Here is a 23,063-nt window from a genome sequence, read left to right as displayed (position 1 = left end):
CATACTCCTGTTCCATTAGGTATATTCAGGAAAACACACCATTCTTTTCTAGCACACTGTATATATACCTGCAGGAAAAACACCTGGCTGCACAGTAACTTGGGAAGGTATATTACTTTGGAAACAGCTGCCCAGTGGCACTGGGGACAGTGAGGGGTATGGCCATGCATCTGATTTTCTGCCAAAGCATGAAAATGTTAGAAGGATCACCTGCCAGGGAGAGAAATATACAAAACTGCAGGCAATGACTTCAACTAAATAACAATCTCTATGGCTTTCTCATGGTTTATCATTCTTCTAGTGTTTGGATGCTCAGAATAGCAATAAATTAGATGGCAGCTCTATCTGACTGTAGCAATTAAGCAGTATTATTAACTATCTAGATCCTTGCTTGGCCATTCATTAGCAACCTAGGAGACAGATCTTTCTACAAAATATGAACACCCGCCACAGCACAGACTTGAATATGGTGATCATCATCTTTAACAATTGCAAGTTGTAGTCATTACTTTACAAAGGAAGAAATACAGCACACACAGATCCCCGTATTTTAAGCAGTCTCAGTCTTGCAGAAGTACCTTTAAGTTTCAGCAAATTCTGGACATTTGATTAAGGCTGCAAGTGCCCTGACCATAGCACATCTTTCAGCATTAAAAATACTTTTTCTACCAAATTCAATTATTTTTCTATCTTAGTTCATGCTCTGTTCAGGCACTGGACTAAACAAGCAAACAATGATCCTTGTATCTAAAATTCAACACAAGGCCACAAATGTGTCATGGGATGGGCAGTCACCCACTGGCTCACACATGGATTGCTTTCCTCCCCAGAGGAGCGTAATACTTGCTGTTCCTGCTTGCATTTGCTCTGGTTATCTGGAGCCAGCCTACCTGCCCAACAGAAATTACTTGCCAAAAATACAGATTAGCTTCCTTTTGGATGGTGATTCACTACCCCACTGCTAGACTGCCAGCTGTGATAGGAAAAAGTGAGCAAGAGCTTCACCTCCTCTTTATCAACAGCTCTGCAGGTTAGGCTAGAAACAATACAGACCATCCTCCAGCTATCTGCCACCCCCTGCCAAGAAAGGTTCCCCACTGCCACCATCGTTTGTGCTGTTTGCTATGAAAAATTCTGTTTCTTTCCCCAAAGTCTCTTCCTCCATCCCCCATTTTCATTTAAAAAAAAAACACAAAATATATTAAAAAAGTGAAATACCTAACATTAAATCACCTCGCTCAGCAGACTAACTGAGCCATTTTGAGATGAATCACAGCAGCATTTTTATATGCAGTCACATTTCACATGAACTTAGGGCAAGATGTGAAAAAAAAACCCCAACAATATATCCAGCTGAAAAAGAGGAAAAGTCATTTACAGCCAATATAGTTAACTCCAGTCTGGTAAAAATGGCAGCATTTTTTGTGATGTTACCAATAGCCGAGGTTTTTCTGTGCATCCCCGTGCTGCACTTGTTGATCAGGCTGAGCCATAATTTAACCTGCTGAGCCGGGCTTTTCTTTAATTAACACATGTACATTTCCTTTTAAAACTGCACTCGGACATCAGTCTCATCGTCCTTACTTCCTAAGGAGCACAACATTCCAGGGCAAGCTGCTACGTTACATAATGGTTACCAATGAGAATTTGAGACAACATTCCAGAAACTGTATCTACAATGGGTAATCTTTACAAATTCATCTACTTTCCTCACCTTTGAGTTCTTCTGAAAGAAAAAAGATCAGTTTCTAGATAAATGGAAACTCGACTGAAAGAAGGTCTGTTTCCATATGCATGTCTTTTATAAAGCAATTGAAATGATTTCATCTCAGTAAACTGTCCACTTAAAAGATAGTGATGTTTGTAAGCAAAATGTGAACATATTCTATTTCCAATCTTTTCTCTCTTTAAATGCCTTTCTGTTGCACTTTCCCCTCTATTACCAAACATTTATAGAAAGAAAATTGTTCTTTGATGCACCTATTCCTATTGCTTATCCCACATGCAAAATTATCAGCCTGTTTGTGAGATCCCAGAAGATCATAACAGTACACATACAAAATGTTAACGTTTATGAGAGAACAAGTAAGAAAAAGCAGCAATTGAAGTACTAAGAAATTAAAAAGAACTTTATTTCTAAACAGAAACTTAAATAAGGAATTAGAACACACAAGCAAGACAGATCCTACATATATTCTACATTCTATTGAATCTGCTTTTCTTTCCTTTCTTTCCTTTTTCTTTTCTTTTTGAAGAGCTACTTGTGCAATGGAGGCAATCTTTCTCAGTGATGCTCAAATATACAATCTGTTTCAAAAGAAGTTCAGAGTGGCCACACAAGTTCCAGAAAGTAATTCCTCCTTCCTGATAACTAAGGATCTGAGGATCCATTAGGATCCATTCTCAGAGCTGAAGCCAACAAACAAGCCAAAGAAGCGCATCCCAAAAGAAACTCGTGGCTTTATGTACACATGGGAGAAGCTCCTGGGTTGCTTCCCATCCTGGTCTTCTACTGCAGGAGAACTACAGCCCACCCTCCTCTAAGCAGCCATTCTGCAAATGTTATACCATGTTTTTCTAACAGCTGTCCAAGAACATGAGATTCAAAAGCTTCACTGTCCTGAGGGAATCAGGGTACATCCAGACAGAGATTACAGCTTAGGAAATAAAACCTCTCTAGCAGAGTAGCATGTCTGAAATGCTGACTTCTGCTTTACTCTCGAGTGCTGTTAACTGCCTGGTTGCAGTTGCAGACATCGTTTCTAAACTTGTCAAGCAATGTGGAATGACGTAGATAACAGAAAGAAATAACCTGTCCATGGTTCCTATGACACCACAGCAGTGGGGGCATCATCTGAAGGTGAGGAGGAAGCAATGACAACACTCAGTGAACAAAAGGAACAAACTACATGGAGACTGGATGAAATGAAGAGAGGTCAAGACATCTTGAATGAACAGGATGAGACAGGATGAGAAAGAGAGAAAGAAGCAACAGCAACAAAATGAAGAAGCTTCTGAAGGTGTAACTAAAAGCCAGACCCCAAATGAAGCATTTTTGAATGCTGAAGACTGGAAGTTGTTCCTTCAGAGCTTCTTCCTGATGCTCAGCTTGTTCAGATGCTCCTAAAGAACTTTTGTTCCCTTTCATGTGAAGTTTCTCAGTCTCCACAGTAAAATTAAGCCTTCTCTACGAATTATAAAAATACAAGAGATGGTAACTAAGTGCCTGTTCATACCATTAACGTACACAACAATATTAGCACTGTCAACTGGCAGAAACTCATCAGTTAAGTAAATTGCCTCATTTTTGTTCATGCCAGAACAGGCTTCATAATGTAATTTAATATCAATTTCTTAATACGTTTCAAGAGATTATTTTATCAAAACCATAGATGCGTCAAAAGTAAAACAGCAGCACTGGTAACTCAATTCGTTTGCTAAATTAAAAGGACAAACAATCAGTATGTCTAAGTAATATACTACCCAACACATGGTTATCAGGTTGGGTAAACACAATGCAGTTGATATATTTATTTAACATTAAAGAAGTCTTCAAAGCATAACGACGCCGTTTCTTGTGTACATAGGGAATGAAAATGCTCCAGTTCTGAGATCTCATTCCTGGAAAGAAACATTAAGAAATATAAAAAATTTAATGTTTTTGTTCACACCACATTAAATCACAGCGCCAACGTAAGTGCTGGAAAATCAAGAAATACACCAAAGAGAAAATTCATTCAAAAATCACAAGAGTGTGGCTTTGCTGAATTGTAGGATTTTATTTTTTAATTGGTTTCCAATGTCTAGAACTCTGTTTATGATTTACTCCTTTTTCTGAGCATATAAGAGATTATCTGGGAAAGTACTATATGTACTTTCAAACACGGATACCATTATCTGCCACGTATAATGGGTTGGAGCCGGGGGTTTTCCTGACAACTGATTGATGAAAACATCAGGAGTAAGAAAACTTCCTCTTATCAGAGATATTACAAGCTTAATGATTTCTGTGCCAACTGGTAATAGGTTTCTTAATACATCCTGGAATGCCTCCTGTACACACCTGACCCTCTAACACCAGATGAACTATCTGTAAGACACCAACGAGCTTTGTTTGGGACTCTCATAGAAATACAAGTACTACAACAAAGCGGTCCCTCCTTGTAGCTGCTAAGACAGCAATGTTTGAGTACATTTGCACAAACATTTTGCTTCTCATTGATACACATTCTTCAAGATGTGGACCTTTTTCTATACTTGCCATTTAACTCAGTGGGAAAACCTGGTCAGCCATAGAAAACCTATAAACTATCTGCAGCTTCAGGCATTATAACTCGGGAATCTCACAGAGCTGCTGACCTTCCTCCACCTAAGTCCTGAGGGAACTTTAAAGCTTTTCAAAAACCTATTTTCTTTTAATTATTGCCATGAATGAGAAGCAATGATCCGAGAGTCCGCAGGTGCTGAAGAGTTAAATGAAATAAAGTAATAAATAGTACGCTTCCCACATAAATAGCTTTTGCTATAGCACCCTCATCAGCAGAGGTTTCTGCACTAAAGAAAATCAGATGTCTCTGTATGTCTTCTGTAGAAACTGAGAAACAGAAGAATCCTGTTCTGAAGACTTGTGAACTTGGCATACCTCCACTGTGATGAGTCCATAACTACACCTGTATTAAAGCAGTAAATGGAAGTCTGCACTGATAGAAGAGGAAGAGCCTCTAAGGGGACTGGGGAACTGCGGTGAACACACAGGCAGTATGAAAGCAGTAATGGAGCTCTCAAGGAAAGCCTCAGTGAGAACATACTCACCGAAGACACATTCTTTGTGCAAACAAAACAGAACCTCACCTGCTCCACAGCTCACGAATTTGGAGAAGGTGTTAAAAGGAACAAGCACTTGGAAGAACTTCGTGGGGCCAGAGACAGCCAGTCTGGATATGGTATACCAGGAATAATAGCACCAATAATAAACCATCAGCTCACCATCAGTGCTGAAACTAGGGGACATTTGCCTAAGTATCTAAGAAAAAGAGGCTGATGCATACGAAGAGGTAGAAAATACCCAGCAAATTACAGAATTGTTGAGCAGGTTGACAGAAAAAAAGCAAAAAATAAATAAATAAAAAAGCATTGAAAGATAAGGAATCCTCTGGGTGTCTCTGCAAAAAGATATCCCCACAAGGATGGTACAAGGAGAAGATACAGTTGGCTAAACCAGCAAGTGTATGTATGAGTTGATTGAAAAGCTGTAATTGTAACGCAGTAAGGAAATATTTCACCCACAGCCTGGAATATTTTTGAGGATTGTATTCCTGCTTGATGTGAGCTAATTTGTGAACACCAGCCTTAGCCTTGATTTGTGTTTTACACACACAAACTGATTTTGCAAAAAGGAGACAGCTCCAACCAAAGAGCTCTGCATGCTGAGAAACAAAGACCCAGACAGGAGTTATGCACCGATCATAAAGAATATACTTTGAAAACAACACTTACCTCATTCATAAATTATTAATTTCATAATGCTTACTATTCTCAGCTTGCAAATGGGGAAACTGAGAGAGATGGTTTGCGGTCACACACCAGGGAAAGCATTTACCCCCCATTCAGTTCTCTAAACCTTATTGTAATTATCCCTCAGGTACTTACAGTCATGCTACCAAGAAATCCTGCAACACAAGGGCAGCTGAGATCTCTTTAATAATTTATCAGGAAAAAAAACCACAAACCCTAAACATATCTTCCAGAGACAAAGCTATGCTTTCACTCTCCTACAGTCTTCAACAACATTATTTCTGTACTTCAGAATAAGACAGAGAACCGAGGTGACAGTGTCAGGATGAAGAAGTTTATTCTGACATTTTTCTCTTTTGCACAGCAGACTCTAATCATGGCTCTCTTAGCAAATGTTTGCGTTTATCATACCTAGATTTTACAGCATATTTTCTTGTATGAATGTTTTTCATCTCTTCTCGGTATCCAAGTTGTTAACTACTGCAGGAGCTGATTTTTATCTCATTCTATCTGCACATCTCCCTCTACAAGGAGCTCCGTGCCTTGTTGCCGTACCCCCCATGAATAGCTCTGAATAGAGAAGCCCCACAGTTGTGCTATCAGAAGCTTCCAATCAGCCTGTGCCATCGGCAGAAAAACTACTTTCCTGAGTCAGATAGCATCTTCTGCTATTCATTTGCACCAAGGCTCTACAAACTTACCCTTATAAGTTACGTACCTCCAAGCAGTTTCATAAGCTCAATTAACTCATGCCAGCATTATCAGGATCTGGCCCTAGACCTAACACTAGTCATTGCTTATCTGGGTTCCAAAACATTCTTAGAAATAGTATTTCTTCTGCTTTTTCTGAAAAGATGCCAAATGATACCAGAATAAACCAAAAGGAATTGAAACTAGAATCCAAAGTAGCAAGTAATTGCAAGTGAGACTTTCAAATCCACTTCTAACAACACGGAGCTTTCAAAAGACAGCCATTATGATCCACATGCTTTTCTTCCATTTAGCTCCCAAACATCTAGTTTCATATGCTTAAAGTTGCTTTCTTTTTTCCTCCATAAATCAAAATTCACCAAGAACAATTGTGTTAACGCTACAAGGAAATCTGTTTGCTTTGTTAAATTGAGCTTCAAAAGCACCAATTGAGCATAGTTTTGTGATCACCAAGAAATGCCTATTCTTATATCCATTCAAAGAGTTTACTTTATTATAGCTTATTATAAATGTACTGTCTAAAATGCAGCAGCATGACTGTTCAATTTCCAGGCCATAATTTTATGATAATCATATGTAATATATTCATGTGTCTACCCACAGCCTAACAAAGCCCAAACTGGTTTGTTAGCAGATCTGCTTTCCTCATATTTCAAATTTCTTTGCCTCAGAGCATTACTGAATAATAACACAAAAAAAAAGATACAGTGGAAATTTTATATTGTCACTACAGTAGTCGTATGAAGAAACACACAACACTGAAAGCTGAATTGAGCATACTGACATTATCAAATACTGGCATCTAAGTGATATGTAAATTATTAAAGATACTATGAAAGCATTATTCAAAAGGTGGGGGAAGGGAGAAAGATTATAAATTTATAAATGTTTTCAACATCTAGAAATCTTATTAATACTTGAAAACGTTGAGATGGTACAGAGAGAATGGAGAATGTGCCCATGACCTAAGACCAGAACTAAGTAAACTTACTTTTAATCTCCTGTATTTAATATGTTGTAGTTTTGCCCAGGAAATATTTACAAAAACTAGTTGATTTTTTCTTTCATACATTTCTAGTTGTTTGCAGATATGGTACTAGAGCATACTGAGGCTTAAGAGACTCGCAGGAAATAAAAATTCAGACAGTCCCCATCCACTTCACTAGACTGAACAGCTTGTCATCAACCAAGTCTCCTAAGAACCAGAGGGTCAAGCCAAAGAGTACAGCTCAGTCTTGCTCATTGGAGCTTCAATACAGTTCATGTAATATCAAGCATCTGTAAGAGTGCCAGACCTTGAAATCAGTCTCTTACAGGAGAAGTACATCTTACTGTTTAAAGGAAGTTCTCAGTTTCTGCACACGTCTGTAAGAAAGCACAAACTTTATATTTTCAACTATAGGATGACAACAACAGTCAAGCTAAAGCCATTTTTTAAAACCTTGCTGTTTGGTGGGGGTTACCCCAATCACCGACCATGGAGCTGGCAACTCTGCCAGCTCAACCCTCATTTTTGTAGCTAACGACACAGGGTAAATTTTGGACGACTGCTAGAACCACTTAAGTGAGGGAGCTGATAAATGCCTTAATGAAACACTGCAATAATAAAAACCAAAAAGCAAAAAAGAGTCGAACAACAGAAATATCTATCAGCTGTACCATAAAATCCAAATAATAAAGCAAAGATTTGGTGGGAGAAAAAAGCCGTGAAAGGGATTTTTCATTGTGTTTTTCATCCAAGATTTCAATTAGAAGGAAAATAAGCTTTTAGCTTTGTTCATTACTGATACTGCATCACAACATAAACAGATGAATGGCTGCAGACTTAACGCAGACTTTCAAAAATTAGCTTTGATCAAAGCAGCTGCTGTAGCCTGAATCCTCTGCTGCCCCAACACACTTCTTCCTTGCCTTTATAGTGTTGAGGTGGTTTGAACTCCCTCCCCTTCTGGAACAGTCTACCTTAAACTTCAAAGCCCAACTGGCTTTGAGTCTGAAATCGTGGAAAGCTTTTTCCTTCTTCTTCAAAAGCAATTAAAGATGTTCAGTATAATCTGCTTTATTATCTCAAATCTAAGCAGGCAGGTCCTCTTGATCATCATGGGACTACAAAATGGAAGGGGATAGTTAGGGAAGTTAATGGTGGCTGAGACACAGCAAATGGTTTGATAGTGCCTGCCAGCTGATGAGGTCACTGCTCTAAAAGAAAGGTATGCAAGGGCTAATCTATCAATGGCACAAATTTCTTGGTAAATGAGGCAACGGAGGGGTTCTTCCTGCTTTACCGTTCATTGCAAGTCACTCTTTTCCACTTCTTATTAATGAATTTGCAGATTTCAGAAGCCAGATTTCCCAGGACACCACAATGATGGATGTGGGGAGGGCGACAGGCTGCAGTCACGAGACAGAGGAGGGCACAGGGACATGCAATATTCACAGCCTTGGGAGAGTCTCAATTGGCTTCAGAGGATTTTATCAGATGTGCTAAAAGAGCAATCTCTGAATTTTCTGGTCTGTTTGGGTAGCAGCATTGCTAGCCAAATTAGGGTGTGTTTTTTTGTGTTTTGAGATCAACTAAACAAGATTACAATTCTGAGCAGCAAACGCTGACAACATTCACATTTGAAAGTTGATTCAACTCTGAAAGACAGGGAATTTGGAAAAGCCCACTGTAACGAGCATCCCTGTCATGGCTTTGCTCACAGACTTTGATTTCATCCAGTTCACCTGCAGGAGCTCGCGAAGCCATGCAAATCCAAGAAAAGTTGCTTGGGTTTTCCAACCAGATGAGCTTTCCAAATGAAAAATCAGCTTAGAAAGCTCTGGTCTGCAAAGACTTCTGTGTGAGCTGAGTCTTAAACCTTCCAGAAGTCAGAGAAATTAGAATCTGAGATGAAGTTCTGTTTTAGTGGCCATTCTTATCCACCTCAGACCCAAGACTGAAACAGGTTTAGTTCTGTAAAAAATACAGCTTAAAAAATTGGATTTGCTTCCCATATGATGTAACAGCATTACAAGTAACATCGCAAACCTATTTTAGAGATGGCCAGTGTCACAACCAATCATGTAATGGCCCAGTCAGGAAAAAACTCATTATAAAAAAATAAATTCCTAAATGTTCTTTTCCATGAGAACAAGCAGTGCTGGAAGGAGGTAAGAGAGAAAGAGAAGTACAAAGGAAAAAACTCCCCAAGTTACAGTACTGTAACTACGTAAGCTCTTGCCTGATCATCTCAAAGCGGGCTTTTCTACATTAATCACCTAACTTGATTAGTTTTGTGTGGTTTTTTTTTGGTTTTTTTTTTTCAGATAAAGAGTTTAACATCCATAACTCTGCAGTTGAAAAGCCCAAAGTAAAAAGGTGTTGATTTGTCAGACCAGAGAGAACACGCTGGGGAAACTCTGAATTGAAAATGAAAGCCTTGTTTTGTAGTTTCCTGCTATAACTACCAACAGTAACGACAAATTACAGACTTTTTCCTCAAAGCACTGAATGAAACATTAACAAGCTAGTAATTAAGCCTTTACTTAAGAGTCTCTTTGCTTTAGTCTTAACTTCAGCGATCTGAGTCTGAAACCTCTGACTTGCTGATCTATAAATGTCCTTTTAAATAATTCAGAGATATCCTTTGTTTTCTGTCTAAGTTCAGCTACGCTGAAACCTCTTTCTATGCATTAATGACAACCAAGTGTAACCAGTGGAAAGAGAATGTAATGATGTAGAAAAATAGAGCGAGTAGGATCTTGATTACTGCGTAAAAGAAACAAAACATTCTTGTCTCTGATTTTGCTTTTGCACATCTCTGTACAGTGCTTCTCCTACAGGCTAGCCTTTCCTCCACATCCCACGCAGGTTTCTTTTGTTTATATGAAAGAAATGTAACACTTAATCTGCTGCTACAATAGTCAGCTACCAAGCATGGATAACCATGACCCACTAATGAAATGAAGCAGAAGCTGAGATGCACTTGTCTATGTTACCACTAAATTACAACTGGATGGATTAACGTATGACACTAATTGGGCACCTTATTCCTCCAGCAATGCAGCATTAACACATATGCAATAAGCAGCACCCAAGGCAGAGCAAGCCATGACTGACGTAACCACCCCATGGTACTTGCAGACCTGGGCCCATGGGCCTGTCAGGGCCATTTTGTTACAGGTTCATGCCCTCCCTCTGGGACCTGAATAGAGCAGTAAAAAACACCTGTGGAGATCTGAAAAGCAAGCACTGCCCCCCAGCAGAACCAGGGTATTTATTTCCTTTCTATACCTCTGCTGGCTTCCCTGCTTCATGCATGAGGAACAAATAAAAATCCATCACCGGTGCCTGCATAGAAACCAGCGCAGCATCCCATGAATCTATCAACTGAGAACATACTTGAGTATTTTTTATTACAACACATTAAGCTAAAATCAATAGATTCACTTACAGAAGCAAATTTAATATTTCAGCTAATCAAGAGAAAGTAAAATTCTTCTGAAAAGAAGTGACATTTCATTATAGGATTCAGTTGTGAAGTCACTGGCAGAAATTTTTCAATGCGCCAATTAAACAGTAACTCGGGGAAGTTGTAACATAAAAAGCAATATTGCATATTTCCAGTTTCCTCGACCGTAAATGAAAACATCTACAGTCCTTAGCAGTACAAACGGAACATTGGCACAATGGCTCTAACAATACTGCCATGTCTTTGATCTTTCCAAATACTTATACATTATTTTTCCCAAAGATATAACGTGCTATTTTCTCCACAATCACTTTTTTTCCCCTCCTTTTTTTTTCCCTCTGGAGAGAAGCAGAAGTGGCATTTTGAAAACTTCAATTTGCTGAAATGTAATAGCACCACAGAGCTCTGTTGTTCCTCACATTTATTCCCACTTACGGTAGAAAGATGAAACTGCAGTAGTTTTTACTGTTGTCAATCATAAAGTAAATAAACAACATTTCTGTTGACTATTATATAATCAGGTATGACATCTCTATTATCGAACTGATTTTTAGTACATATTTCTCTCTGAGATGTAAAAATTTATGAAGATTTTAATCAATCTGGAATACCACCAAGCAATCATAGCACTGCCTTGCAATGACACACATATCGGTTAATTCTATGAGAAAAATGAATAAAGCATTACACTGTACATTATGCACAGAGAGGACTGAATTACTGCCAGGGTGTGTAGTAACACAACCAGGGCTAATGGCTTTAAACTAAGAAGAAAGACTTACATTAGACATCAGTTCACCACTATAAGGGCAGTGAGGCACTGCACAGCTACCCAGCGAGCAGTGGGTGCCCCATCCCTGCAGGTGTTCAAGGACTTCCTTGACTTCCTCTTAATTCATTAACCTTGTATAAGAAACTCCGACCTTCTAATCTAGTCTAATAGAGCCTAAGCTTGCTGGACATACCTGGTTTTATGGGTTATATTTGAGGATGTGAAATGGTTGGGAAAAAAAAAAAAAAATCAAAATCTGGAAATTAGCAGTAGTGGAAGTGACATTTAAGCTTGTCTGTAGGAAACACTATACTAGAAATGCTCACTTGTAGTTAAAACAGCTGTACATTAAGAATTTGCTTTTATTTGAGCCTTGTAACTGGAAATATCCACAGAGACAAGCCAGACAGGTACCTGCACCACTACCTTGGTTACTTAACATTTAGGACATTGTTTCTGTATGCAATCCACTGGTACTCTGAAAGCAATTTAAAGACCTGGCACCTGCTCTTGGAGGTTCTCAGATTACCTCTGTGGAATGAGCTGTCTTCCACAATCCATACAGGGAGCCTGTGGGGCACATGATGGCTGAAATTACCCTCTTTTATGGGTATTATAATCAGACAGGATATTACCCACAACCCTTTTTCCTTTGTAAACTGATATCCTGCATAATTATCTCATTTGATATTTCTTCTACCTTCTGTGTTATTGTTTGCAGGCCTATTCTTTTTCATTTATCTAAATTTAATCTGCATTTGCCTTTTACTAGCCCTAAAACAGCACGGCACCTCTCAATACAAGGAATTTTGCCAACGGCTTTTCTCCAATCTTATCAGTATCTGACATTTAAAATATTTCTCATTCATGATGCTCACTATGTGCTTTCTATATATTACACAGAAAGGTTTCCAAGACAATTTCCTAGTCGAAGAATTACCCTGCTATGCCATCTCTCACCCTTTGCAACTTCAACATCTTGATTTATTCATAAGTAATTTATTTTAAAGAGACTATCTTCTGCATTTTGCAAAGGTACTACAAGTTCAAGCTCATTTATCAAGTTCAACCTCATTTGTTCAGTTTAGACTCAAAATCACTCACCTCTAAAAATTTACATCTACCCTGCCTATAAATTGTTAAGAACGATTTGCTTTCTCTATCCCCTCAAGCCTTATCTTGGCTGTTCTTGTGATACTCTTAACCAGTGAACTACTAAGAAATGCTTAAAGATGGCCTAAAAGAATTTGCACGACTACCTTTACATCATTTCATATTTGAACTAATTTCAATATGGTCTGGTTTCTATAATCCGGAAATCATTTTTTATATCTACTCTTGACTATTATTCGTTCTACTCCCTTTATTTCATTTGCCTACAGTACCTACAAGAGCCTCTGGTTTAATGCAGAAAGAAAAGACAAAAAACAGATTTCAGAAAGGAGAACAGATGAACCAATGACAAAAAATGACACGAAAAGAGTTTCTGAAGGAAATAATAAAGACCCACAGATTTAGGGCAGTACTTACTTTGAGAAGTCAACACAACAACTGTCCTAAACTGCCTACAACTCTGGGAAGCTTGAGCACATTTGCTATACAGTTTAAGTATTGTATTGCAGTCAAAAGAAAATGCAAATGCAATTGTATTGATGGAAACCAAGCATAAGCTTGTCTGCATCAAAGCAAAAACAGTCTCTGCTTCAACTCAAGCACAGGACCTGGTCCCATAAAGAGGTGTTAGTAAAGTATCCTCAATTACTGGCAGGAAAGCTTACACTCTTTGTATGGAGAGGCACATACAAAACAGGTTTCACAATGTAGTTATAACACAGTAACAGCTGCAGCAACAAATTACCACGTTCAAGATTTTAAAAGCATCACGGACAAATCATCCCTCTCCTGCAAGACGATTTTTGTGAAACATCAGAAAGCAAAACAAAAATCACTGCCAGCCTCAAATCACTCATGTATTGGAGCCAGAATGTTCTCAGACACAGAAGCCTGGAAAAGAAAAACATGAGCAAGATGATGCAAAATACAAAATACAACTTGCACCACAACATGGTAAATTTGGCAGTTTTACACCAACTTGTTCAGTTGTTCCACCACGGTAAGTATAAGGAGGGTGGCGGGGCAAAGAGGAACAACGCAATGCAGATATGAAATATCTGCAAGGTCTGTGCTTCTGTGCTCGCTTACCACTAAAATGAACCTCTCGTTCCGAGAATCTTTCCCTGCAGCTTTTAGTTGGTAGTGAGCAACAACTTCGTGGTTCAGAGGCAGAGCTTAACCCTTCCGTTTCGCAGCCTCTTCAATATGGAGCTATTTGCACATTAACACATAATCTTAATAATGGCGCATGCTGCATGTCCCAATGTTTACATTATCATTGTTTATTTGCATATCACTGGGCACAGGAAAAGCTGCTGTAAGCACAATCTGCACATCAGTTTGAAAATCCGATTTTCTGTGTGACTGTGCTTCTCAGAACAGCATCCTGTACACGGTCTGTTGAGAACAGCAGAACATACAGTAATCCAGAGAAGTAAGAAAGTAAATGAATTTCATATGAAGGAATGCTGAAACAAACAAACAAAGAAAAGGAAGATCATGAAAACTATGGAGTGATGACATATATTAGCTACTGCTGGTTTCAAATCTCATCAATTGAATCAGAGCCAGAAAGTTCAAACAGCCCACCCTTAATGTGATAAAGAATAGCTGGTTGGCTTAATTTCACACATACAATGACAGTACTACAACCAAAAGAAGAAAATATGAATGATCTTAGGGAATAATTTGGGGGGATTTTCTTTCAGTCACTGTATGTCAGTGTGACTCCTGGAAGAGTGGACACAGAAGACTGGAGGAGATGGAAAGGTAGGAATGCTGGGTGGAATGAATGTGTCTTCCCAGCCTAGAGTCAAGTTCTTTCTCTAGAGCATCTTGTGTTCCACTTCCCACTGGCCTTCCCATTCTACTACCCATTGTGTACAGCAGCTGCACACCATATCATGCTTTTACAAAGTCTCCTTGGTGTATTTATAACCAACAGTTACCAACTGGCTGCTCTTAAAATCATAGAAAGGCAGAATCACAGAATCCTTAGAATTAGAAGGAGTCTTTAAAGATCTTCCAGTCCCTACAGTGAACAGAGACACCACAGTTAAATCAAGTTGCCCAGGGCCAGATCCAGCCTCACCTTGAAACCCTCCAGGAACCAGGTCAATGGTCCTCAGGGTCATACTTTTTACCCTTCTTAAATATCCTTCTTAAATTATCAGTGAAAGTGGTTTGGCAACTACACCACCTAATTCCCTCTGGACTCTGGGCTGCATCGCATTGGGACCCACAGACTTGCAGATGTTCAGGTTCCTCAGGTGGTCACAAACCTGATCTTCACTTACAGTGGGAGGGATGTTGCTTCCCTAGTCCCCTCCTACTAAACCATACATTTGAGGGCTGTGTGGTGAGCAGTTATCAGAGAAGACCAAGGTAAAAGCGTTGTTAAGTACCTCTGATTTTTCCTTGCCTGTTACCAGCTTGCCTGTATCACTCACTAGGGGAGGTATGCCCTTCTGAAATTTCCTTTACTGTTCTTCTTGGCATCTTTTGCCAAGTTTAGTTCAGGCTGGGCTTTGGCTTTTATAACCCCATCCCTATACAGCCTAGAAGCTTCCCTATACTCCTGTCATGGTTTGATAACTCCTCTCACACCACAAGCCTGTGTATTTTCTTCTTGCTATTCAGGTTGACCTGCAGATCCTGGTTTGGCCATGCTGGTCTCTTGCTCTCCTGTCCTGACTTGCTACACCTGGGGATGGAGAGCTCTTATGTGCTAAGGAAAGCTTCCTTAAAGATCTGCCATCTCTGCTCTGTGCTCTTATCCATGAAGAGTTTCCTGGGGTGTTTTGCTGACCAACTCTCTAAAGAGCTTTAAGCCAACTTTCCTAACGTTTAGCTTCTTCTTTTATCCTGCTGCTCTGGACCTTTGCAATTCACATAGCCAGTTTTGTTGCTTTTCTCCTTTACTCTCATTAAGTTCAGATAAATGACTCAGAATGATCTATAAATGTCTTACATTTTATAGACATTCCTGAGAATACTGGTGTTTCTCAGTTTGTTACACTTACAGATGTTTAGTTTAAGACAACAACAGCATTTTATTCTCAATATATACCATACACTCCATTAAAAAAAATCCATACTGTCTCATTGCACGAAAACTGCTGCAAAATGACTTCAAAGGAAAAAAGAAAACAACAACAAACCATTCTTCTAAATAAAATATTATAGTGGCAAAAAATGTTTTCTGAAAGAAGACTCAAATCTCTGGAAGGTAATGCAATCCTAGGCCTTAATGGAAAAGCATTTTCCCATATTTGCAGTATTATGTGGAAATCGGTCATTTACAAAAATAAACACTGAAGAGGAAATAAATAAATAAATAAATAAATAAATAAATAAATAAATAAATAAAAGATACTGAGAGCGGAGTATTGAAAGTATGGTGTAATGCAGTAATGGTTGCAGCCACAGGAATAGATAGGGAGGAAGAACTAACTGGTACACCGAATGTTAATGATACTGACTGAAATTAAGCTGTATTCAATCAGCAATAGTGGAGGCTCTGAAGCATCCAACTGCAGAATTTCTTGATGAACACAATATATGATGCAGTTTAATATATCTTTGAGAACCAGCTGTATTTCACAGTGCTGAATGCCTTTACTATACAATGGCAGAAACCAGATACATTCATGTGAGATAGGACTTCCACCAACCCATCTAGTCCAAACTCCTGCTCAAGGCAGGGGTCAATTCAAGGATGAGCCAGGATGCTCAAGGCCTTTTCCAGTTAAGTTCTGAAAATCTTCACCTCACAATCTCTCTGGGCAACCTGCTATTGCTGTACCCAAACAACCTCACTGTGACATTGTTTCCCACAATCCAACTGGAATTTTCCCTCTTCTGCTTCGCTGTGCAGATCTGAGATGTCTGTTCATCTGTTTTTTTTCTGAAACTCCACTTGAAGTGATAGAAGACAGCAATTTAACCACCCCACTGTCTTCTCTTCTTCAGACCAATCAGACCCACCTTCTTTAATCTTTCCAAATACAGCTGATGACCAACCCCTCCTCGCAACCACTGCAGTCTCCACTTGCACTGAGGACTCCAGAGCAGCACTCAGTTGTGACCTCAAAAATGCTCAAGTAAAGGACAATCATGAATTCCCTTGATGTGACAGCTAGGCTGTAGCTAACACAAGCCAGGCTATGGTTAGCCTTTAACTTTGTTTGCCACCAGGACCCGGAGGCCCTTTCCTGCAGAGCTGCTGCATGGAAAGGCCAGAGAGATCTCTGTCCTAATAGCAAAACCAGCATCTTGCTTCTCTTAAATTTTATGAGCTTCCTTTGTCAGCACTTGTTTTTCTAAGCTTTTTGAGGCATTATTATTATTAATACTAATTTTCCATCACTAGGAAAGAAATCACAAGAAACAGAAAGCTTTAATATTTGCAATCTGTTCATTTTTTACAGTACTCATTAAAAGCACTCAGTTGTTTTTTTCTTTAACACTTAATATAGAAGTAAACAGTAAGCTTAAAAATTCATAACCTATAATCAATTAGCTATTATTTTAACCTTTCCAGAAGGCTTAATTTATCCTCTGCTTAGCAAGAAGAAACTTGGATTGATTTTCTAAACAAACAAAAAAAAAAAAAAATGTCTATGAGCTGATGTAACAAAAGATGTCCAAAAAAAACAACAACCTGACAGTCCAAAACCAAGCATCAATTATTCTGTCTTATTGGCAGCAACAACAGAAAACTGCAGAGGTAATCTTCTTAATTCTCTGAACTTCTATGGAACGCTCTAGACTTCACAAAGAACAAATTTGTTAACTGAATTCATGGGCATAATCATGAGAAAAAGCAAAATGGGGACTATCTGATCCAGCAGAACACAGTGAATTTATAAAATTATAGCTCATTAACATTTTGTTCTTATGGACAACAACTGTGGCAGCATACAAAATCAACCACTTCATTTTTGCAACACTGGTGCAGATTTCCTAGTTGGTATTTTTTCTCTGTTTACATCACCACTTCCCAAGCCTACTGTTATTTAATATTTTTTCCTATTTTGCAATGCATCTACAGAGGGTAAATGTGCCCACTGTATGCTGGCATTTGTGCATACTATAAACACACACACACACAATATATTAATTTACATCGTTAGTGTCTACCATCCCCAGGCAGGACTTATGGCTCTACACAGGGGCTACCAGAGCACACAGTCAGGACTCCTTGTTCCTAACCATTAGCAACTACCTTCGAGAAAAGCTGCCAGCAAAGAATGTCAAGATGTAGTGAAGTGAAAGAAAGTACAGAGACTTTTTGTTTCCTAATTCATTTTCAAAGTAATAGTTCAAAAGGAGCCTGTTTTCATAAAGTAGCTAAATTTGCTACCTTTAACAAACACAGAACATAGGAATCAGCAGAACATTGTTTCTTGCCTGCACCTTACAGCATTTTCTAACTTCCAACTGATTCTGTGAACTCTCTTCTCCAGCATCTTCCTCATCTTCACAGGCTACCAGCTGAGCATGTAGGGCAGTTTGCTTCTTTCTAGGAGACTTTCTTACTGCTGCCACTACTCCAGAGTTTTGTTAATGAATGTATTTACACAACTGCTTAAGAGAACAGGTCAAACAAATGCTCCTTGAACTCAGGAAAGAAGACGGTGAGGTGTGTTATCACTCCAGGTTCTGTGAGTATCACTTCAAATGCTAGCCTGCCCTGCTGAAAACTCTAATGCTGCTGAGAATTAACTTGTATTTCCAAGGACTGCAAACACAGCCCAAAATCCTGTATCAGATAACTTTTCATATATCTCACAGCATATCCCACACCAGTCTTTGGAGGAGTGGCTGAGGGAACTGGGATTTGTCTGGAAGAGGTTCAGGGCAGACCTTACTGCTCTCTGCAACTACCTGAAGGGAGGTTGTAGTGAGCTGAGAGTCTGCCTCTTCTCCTGCATAACTAACAATAGGACTAGAGGGAATGGCCTCAAGTTGCACCAAGGGAGGTTCAGGTTGGACATCAGGAAAAACTCCAGAAGAGTGGAAGACACCATAAGGCATGATCACATCAACACAGGAAACCCCAGGAGGAGACTGCACATCACCATCTTGTAACAATAAACATGAGGAACAAAGCTTAAGTTCTCACTCCAAGAAATTCACTTCAGATTTCCTGATTATCAGTCCTACTTTTAAGTGTTGGTGTTCCCATTCTGTGTAGCACACAAATATAGAATGTTTCTGAGAAAGAAGCAAAATAATGAAGAAAGAATTCCTTACTTGGCTTCTCAACCTGTAACAATGGCAACTCTAGTGATACTTAGAGTGAATTCCCTGTCCATCAAGAGGATGTGAAAAAAAAAAAACTGCTGTAGCAGCCCAAAAAACCATATAAAATATTAGAGCTACCAGTTCTGTTTGGATACTATTGACAGTAATAAATATGCATTAATATTTATTATATTTATTAATATTTATGACTATCCTAAAGATATAGTTTGAACTCAAGAAGAAGTAGAACATGGCACAGTTTTATTGTAGGTTTATGTGCCTTAATGCAGAGTGACTATGTTTAATGAAATGTAGCAACTCAGATTATCAGTTTTATCTTCCTCTTTCAGAGTCATTGAATCATATAATTGTTATACTCCTTAACACTGTCTGTTCCCAGTGGAAGCTGAATCCAAATCCTGGAGTTCTCAAAACTATTCTTCAGTTTTCAAAATAAAATTATTTCTGGCAGGCAAAACCCATTTCATCTTTTACCATTACTTTGTTGTGGTTTAAAATCATTTTATCCCCATAATATTTCCCTAATTCCCCTAATCACTTAAAATGATGGTTAAATTGTACTGACAATTTTTTTTTTTTTTGGATAATGATATCAAGAGAGAACTGCAAAGACAATACCATTTTCTTCATCCTGAAGGCATGATATTCCTATGTTTTAGTCAGCTGCATTTCCTTGCACACAAAATAAGCTGACAGGACATGAAATACAAAGAGGAGATCATCAGCAGCAGCAACACTTAGTTTCTGTCTTCACTAGCTGTATTATATTTAGGAAAGTCCAACAAGCAGAGCTTTGTATGACTGGAGCACCAGTATGTGGTTTCTGGCTGTCAGCAGGCACAGAAATAAATGTTTTACACATATTTTGCAGAAAGACCATACATACTGCATTGCTGGTAGGAGGTAAGTCAGGCTAGCAGTTGAGTGGATAGAGAAAGTTGGACCAATGCTGCTCCTAAACTGTAAAGACTATGAAAAGCTGTATTCAAACAATGAGCTTCATGACTGTGCTTTGTTATTAGACAAGAGATCAGTAGACGTTCAAGTTTAGGGATCACCAATTGGTAGTAGGTGTCACTGTTATCCATGAAGAAAGACAAGCCAGCTTCAGAACATAAGTAACTTCTAACTTAGAAGCATAAACTTCTTCTAACTTAAGAAGTGGTCCACGGAAAGCATCTTTTTCATCAATTCGTGTTTTTGCCCTCCCTCAAAAACATTGCTTTGGTAAATTGCAGACATCCCCTTCAGTAATCACCAGCAGAGGTTTAATCTTGCTGAAGGAGTCACAAGTGAGGGACAGCCTGCTTCTTAGACATGATTTCATCCTCAGTGTCTGGAGAAAGACCAATTGGCCACACTGAAAAAGTTTCAGCTTTGAAAACATTGCAGTAAATTCTCTGATAAGCTGACTGCATTTCTAAAAGTTAAGGTGGGTAGATTTGTATCTGGAGGGTCTGCTGGTGTAGATGTGATCAGTGAAATTATCCTGGGGCACTTACCCACTGCAGGGCCTCTGCCTGGTAGGACTCTGCTCTGCTTCCTCATGTTTTAAGTTAAAAGCATATTTGCTGAGGGAAAATAACACAGTTGGGCAAATAATAGCTTAGAATCAAAGTGCAGTCCTGGCGTGTGGGCGGTAGGTTTAGCAACCTCAGCAATCAGAAATACTGTTCTCAGGTTTAATAAAATCACAGGTAATGGCTACAGAGCTGCAGATCAGAGCACAGAGTTTGATTTTTGCTCAACAGAAAGACTGCTTCAACCACAGCAGCAAATTCCCCATAAGCAAAATTTAAACTTTCAGGAACTTTCCACTGGGCTTATAGCTTAGAAACAAAATAGTAAGAAGCCTATTTCCAAAGTAGACTTGTAGCCATTAACTGTCCTCATATTCTATTAAATAGAACAATTCTATTTTGAACAAAGTAGTATTTATTATGCAACTTTTTAATAACTACTCTTAAAATACTAAAAATAAAAGGGCAGTAATGAATCTTTATTTAAATGGTAATTAAATGTGTTAAGAACACAACATGAAACTAGTCATTAGCACAACAGTAAAGGCTGTCAGAAGCTTCATTACTGATTAATAATGGAGAACACGACGTACTGAACAGATCCTCCTAATCCTAGAAGCAACTAGGAACTGATCTGCAAAAACTTTCAATCCTAATAAATTGATGAAACAATAAGATGGAATTTATAATTACAGGTTAGAGCATAGCTAGGTTTCGTTTTGATCTACGCTGAGCAAATCTCTATTTCAAATGCAACAAATCATGTACATAACGTGGACTTCCTATTCTGGAAACAGGTTTAGAACACTTCACAGGTGACCGTTGCGTACGCTGAACAATGAAATTAGTAACTTCTATTAAACACAACATTTGCATAATGCATTTTCTTGATTAACTTCATTCTCATCAAAAGAATACGAACAATAACTACTGAAATAGATTTAAGAAAGTCTGCCAGCCAATTCCAATGAATGTCAAGACTTCATTTTACCGATCAAGTCAGTCACACCTTCACATCTTCAGAAACCTTCATAAAATCTGTCTTTCTAAGAGATATTTAACAAACACAACCACTTAAGATCCAAAGAAAGGTGGAAATCATGAATGCAGACATATACAACAGCACTTACCAAGACAGCTACTTAAATGCTTAAAGATTAAAAAAAGCAAATGTATAGTGAAACTGTTCTGTAACACCCTTGAACCAATGCAATATTGAAGCAGTAGATTAAAATAATTTAATTTAGGAACAAAAAGCTACCCTACCAATTCCTTTAACACATCACTAAAAGGCAGTCCTGTGGAAATAAAGTGAGACTTCATTGCTAAAGCATATTTGACTTTCAAACCTCTAGTTCATCACCAGCTAACCGGAACAGCCATCATTTTTATGAGCTATGGAGCGTACAGAAACTCACTGATACTCCAGAACAAGAGCGACCACAAACTTCCTGCAGCAACTTTAAGATTCTGAATCCTGAACTCTGTTCAAAGTGGCAACACACAAAATCTTTAACATCTATGAACAGGCACTGAATATTAAATTACTGGAGAAGAAAAATTCAACACAGATCCCTCTGGTCAGGAAAACACTCTTTTCCATTTCTTCTAATCTAACCACTGCCAGATAACAGAGTTCAAAAACTTCAGGAGTGAATGTTTCTCATTCCTTTTGTATAATGAAGCACAGAGATCAAACATCTATCAAGCACTACCACTGACATCACTGAAAGCAAGACAGGAGGAGGAAGATAGGTAATTTTGGTTAATCTTACCAGTTCATCTATGTCTCAGAAACATTATAAATATTGATATATATAAATATTAATGAATTAGAGCATAGGAGGAAGAAAGACATAGAATAATAATCTCAAGAAGCGACATCAGTTTTGCAGAATCTTTTCCCAGACTTGCCATCCACAGTCTTCATCATCAAAGACACTTTACAATTATCATCCTGTACCATTCCAGAAAATCAAAACTTGTTTGTTGTTGCAAACATACACTTTGATAAGGAGCTTTTCTCTGCAGTTTTTTAAATGTACACAAATTGAAACATGAATTTATGAGGACTAACACGGCAGTTTATATGTTTACTATGAATATTTCAAAGACCAGATAACATTCCTATTCATCCTACTGAAAGCGCACTAAAAATGCATTAGAAGTAACGCTGCAAAATAATGGCTCACTTTGAGTCATAAATCTACACTGACAGAGGAATGTAGTGGCTTGGGGCATCCCTTAATGCACACGTTTGGCAAGTAATGCCATATCTTAAGAGAAGATCTCAATAGTAGGGATCTTTGCAAAAGAGTCATTTATCACAGAATCATAGGGGTTGGAAGGGACCTCCAAAGATCATCGAGTCCAACCCCATACCAAAGCAGGTTCCCTACACCACGTCACACAGGTAGGTGTCCAGGTGGGTCTTGAATATCTTCAGAGCAGGAGACTCCACAACCCCCCTGGGCAGCCTGTTCCAGTGCTCCGTCACCCTCACCGTAAAGAAGTTCTTGTGCACATTCACAAGGAACTTCCTGTGCTCCAGTTTCTGGCCGTTTCCCCTTGTCCTGTCTCCACATACTGCTGAAGAGTCTGGCCTCGCCACTTTGCCCCCACACTTCAGGTATTTATAGACCTGGATCAGGTCCCCTCTCAGTCTTCTTTTCTCAAGGCTAAACAGTCCCAGTTCACTTAGCCTTTCTT

The 23,063-nt window shown here is 38.7% G+C and overlaps 1 protein-coding gene across 2 annotated transcripts in view; it reads right to left on the bottom strand.

The window, feature by feature from the left end:
* RNGTT (RNA guanylyltransferase and 5'-phosphatase) overlaps positions 1 to 23,063 on the bottom strand; it is a 171,837-nt gene that overhangs the window by 5,519 nt on the left and 143,255 nt on the right. The window contains exon 15 of one of the 2 annotated variants that reach the window (XM_015858956.2): positions 2,249 to 3,621. The exons of the other annotated variant lie outside the window; for it this stretch is intronic. Coding sequence (XP_015714442.1) covers positions 3,616 to 3,621 — 6 coding nt within the window. The 3' untranslated portion in view covers positions 2,249 to 3,615. Of the gene's footprint in view, positions 1 to 2,248; positions 3,622 to 23,063 lie in introns of those variants that run through there. 2 annotated transcript variants of the gene reach the window in all.

Source organism: Coturnix japonica, chromosome 3, assembly GCF_001577835.2.
Source record: "Coturnix japonica isolate 7356 chromosome 3, Coturnix japonica 2.1, whole genome shotgun sequence".
In the NCBI taxonomy this organism is placed as follows: Eukaryota; Metazoa; Chordata; class Aves; order Galliformes; family Phasianidae; genus Coturnix; species Coturnix japonica.
Note: the sequence above shows the minus strand (reverse complement) of the source record. Positions and strands in the feature narration are given on the sequence as shown.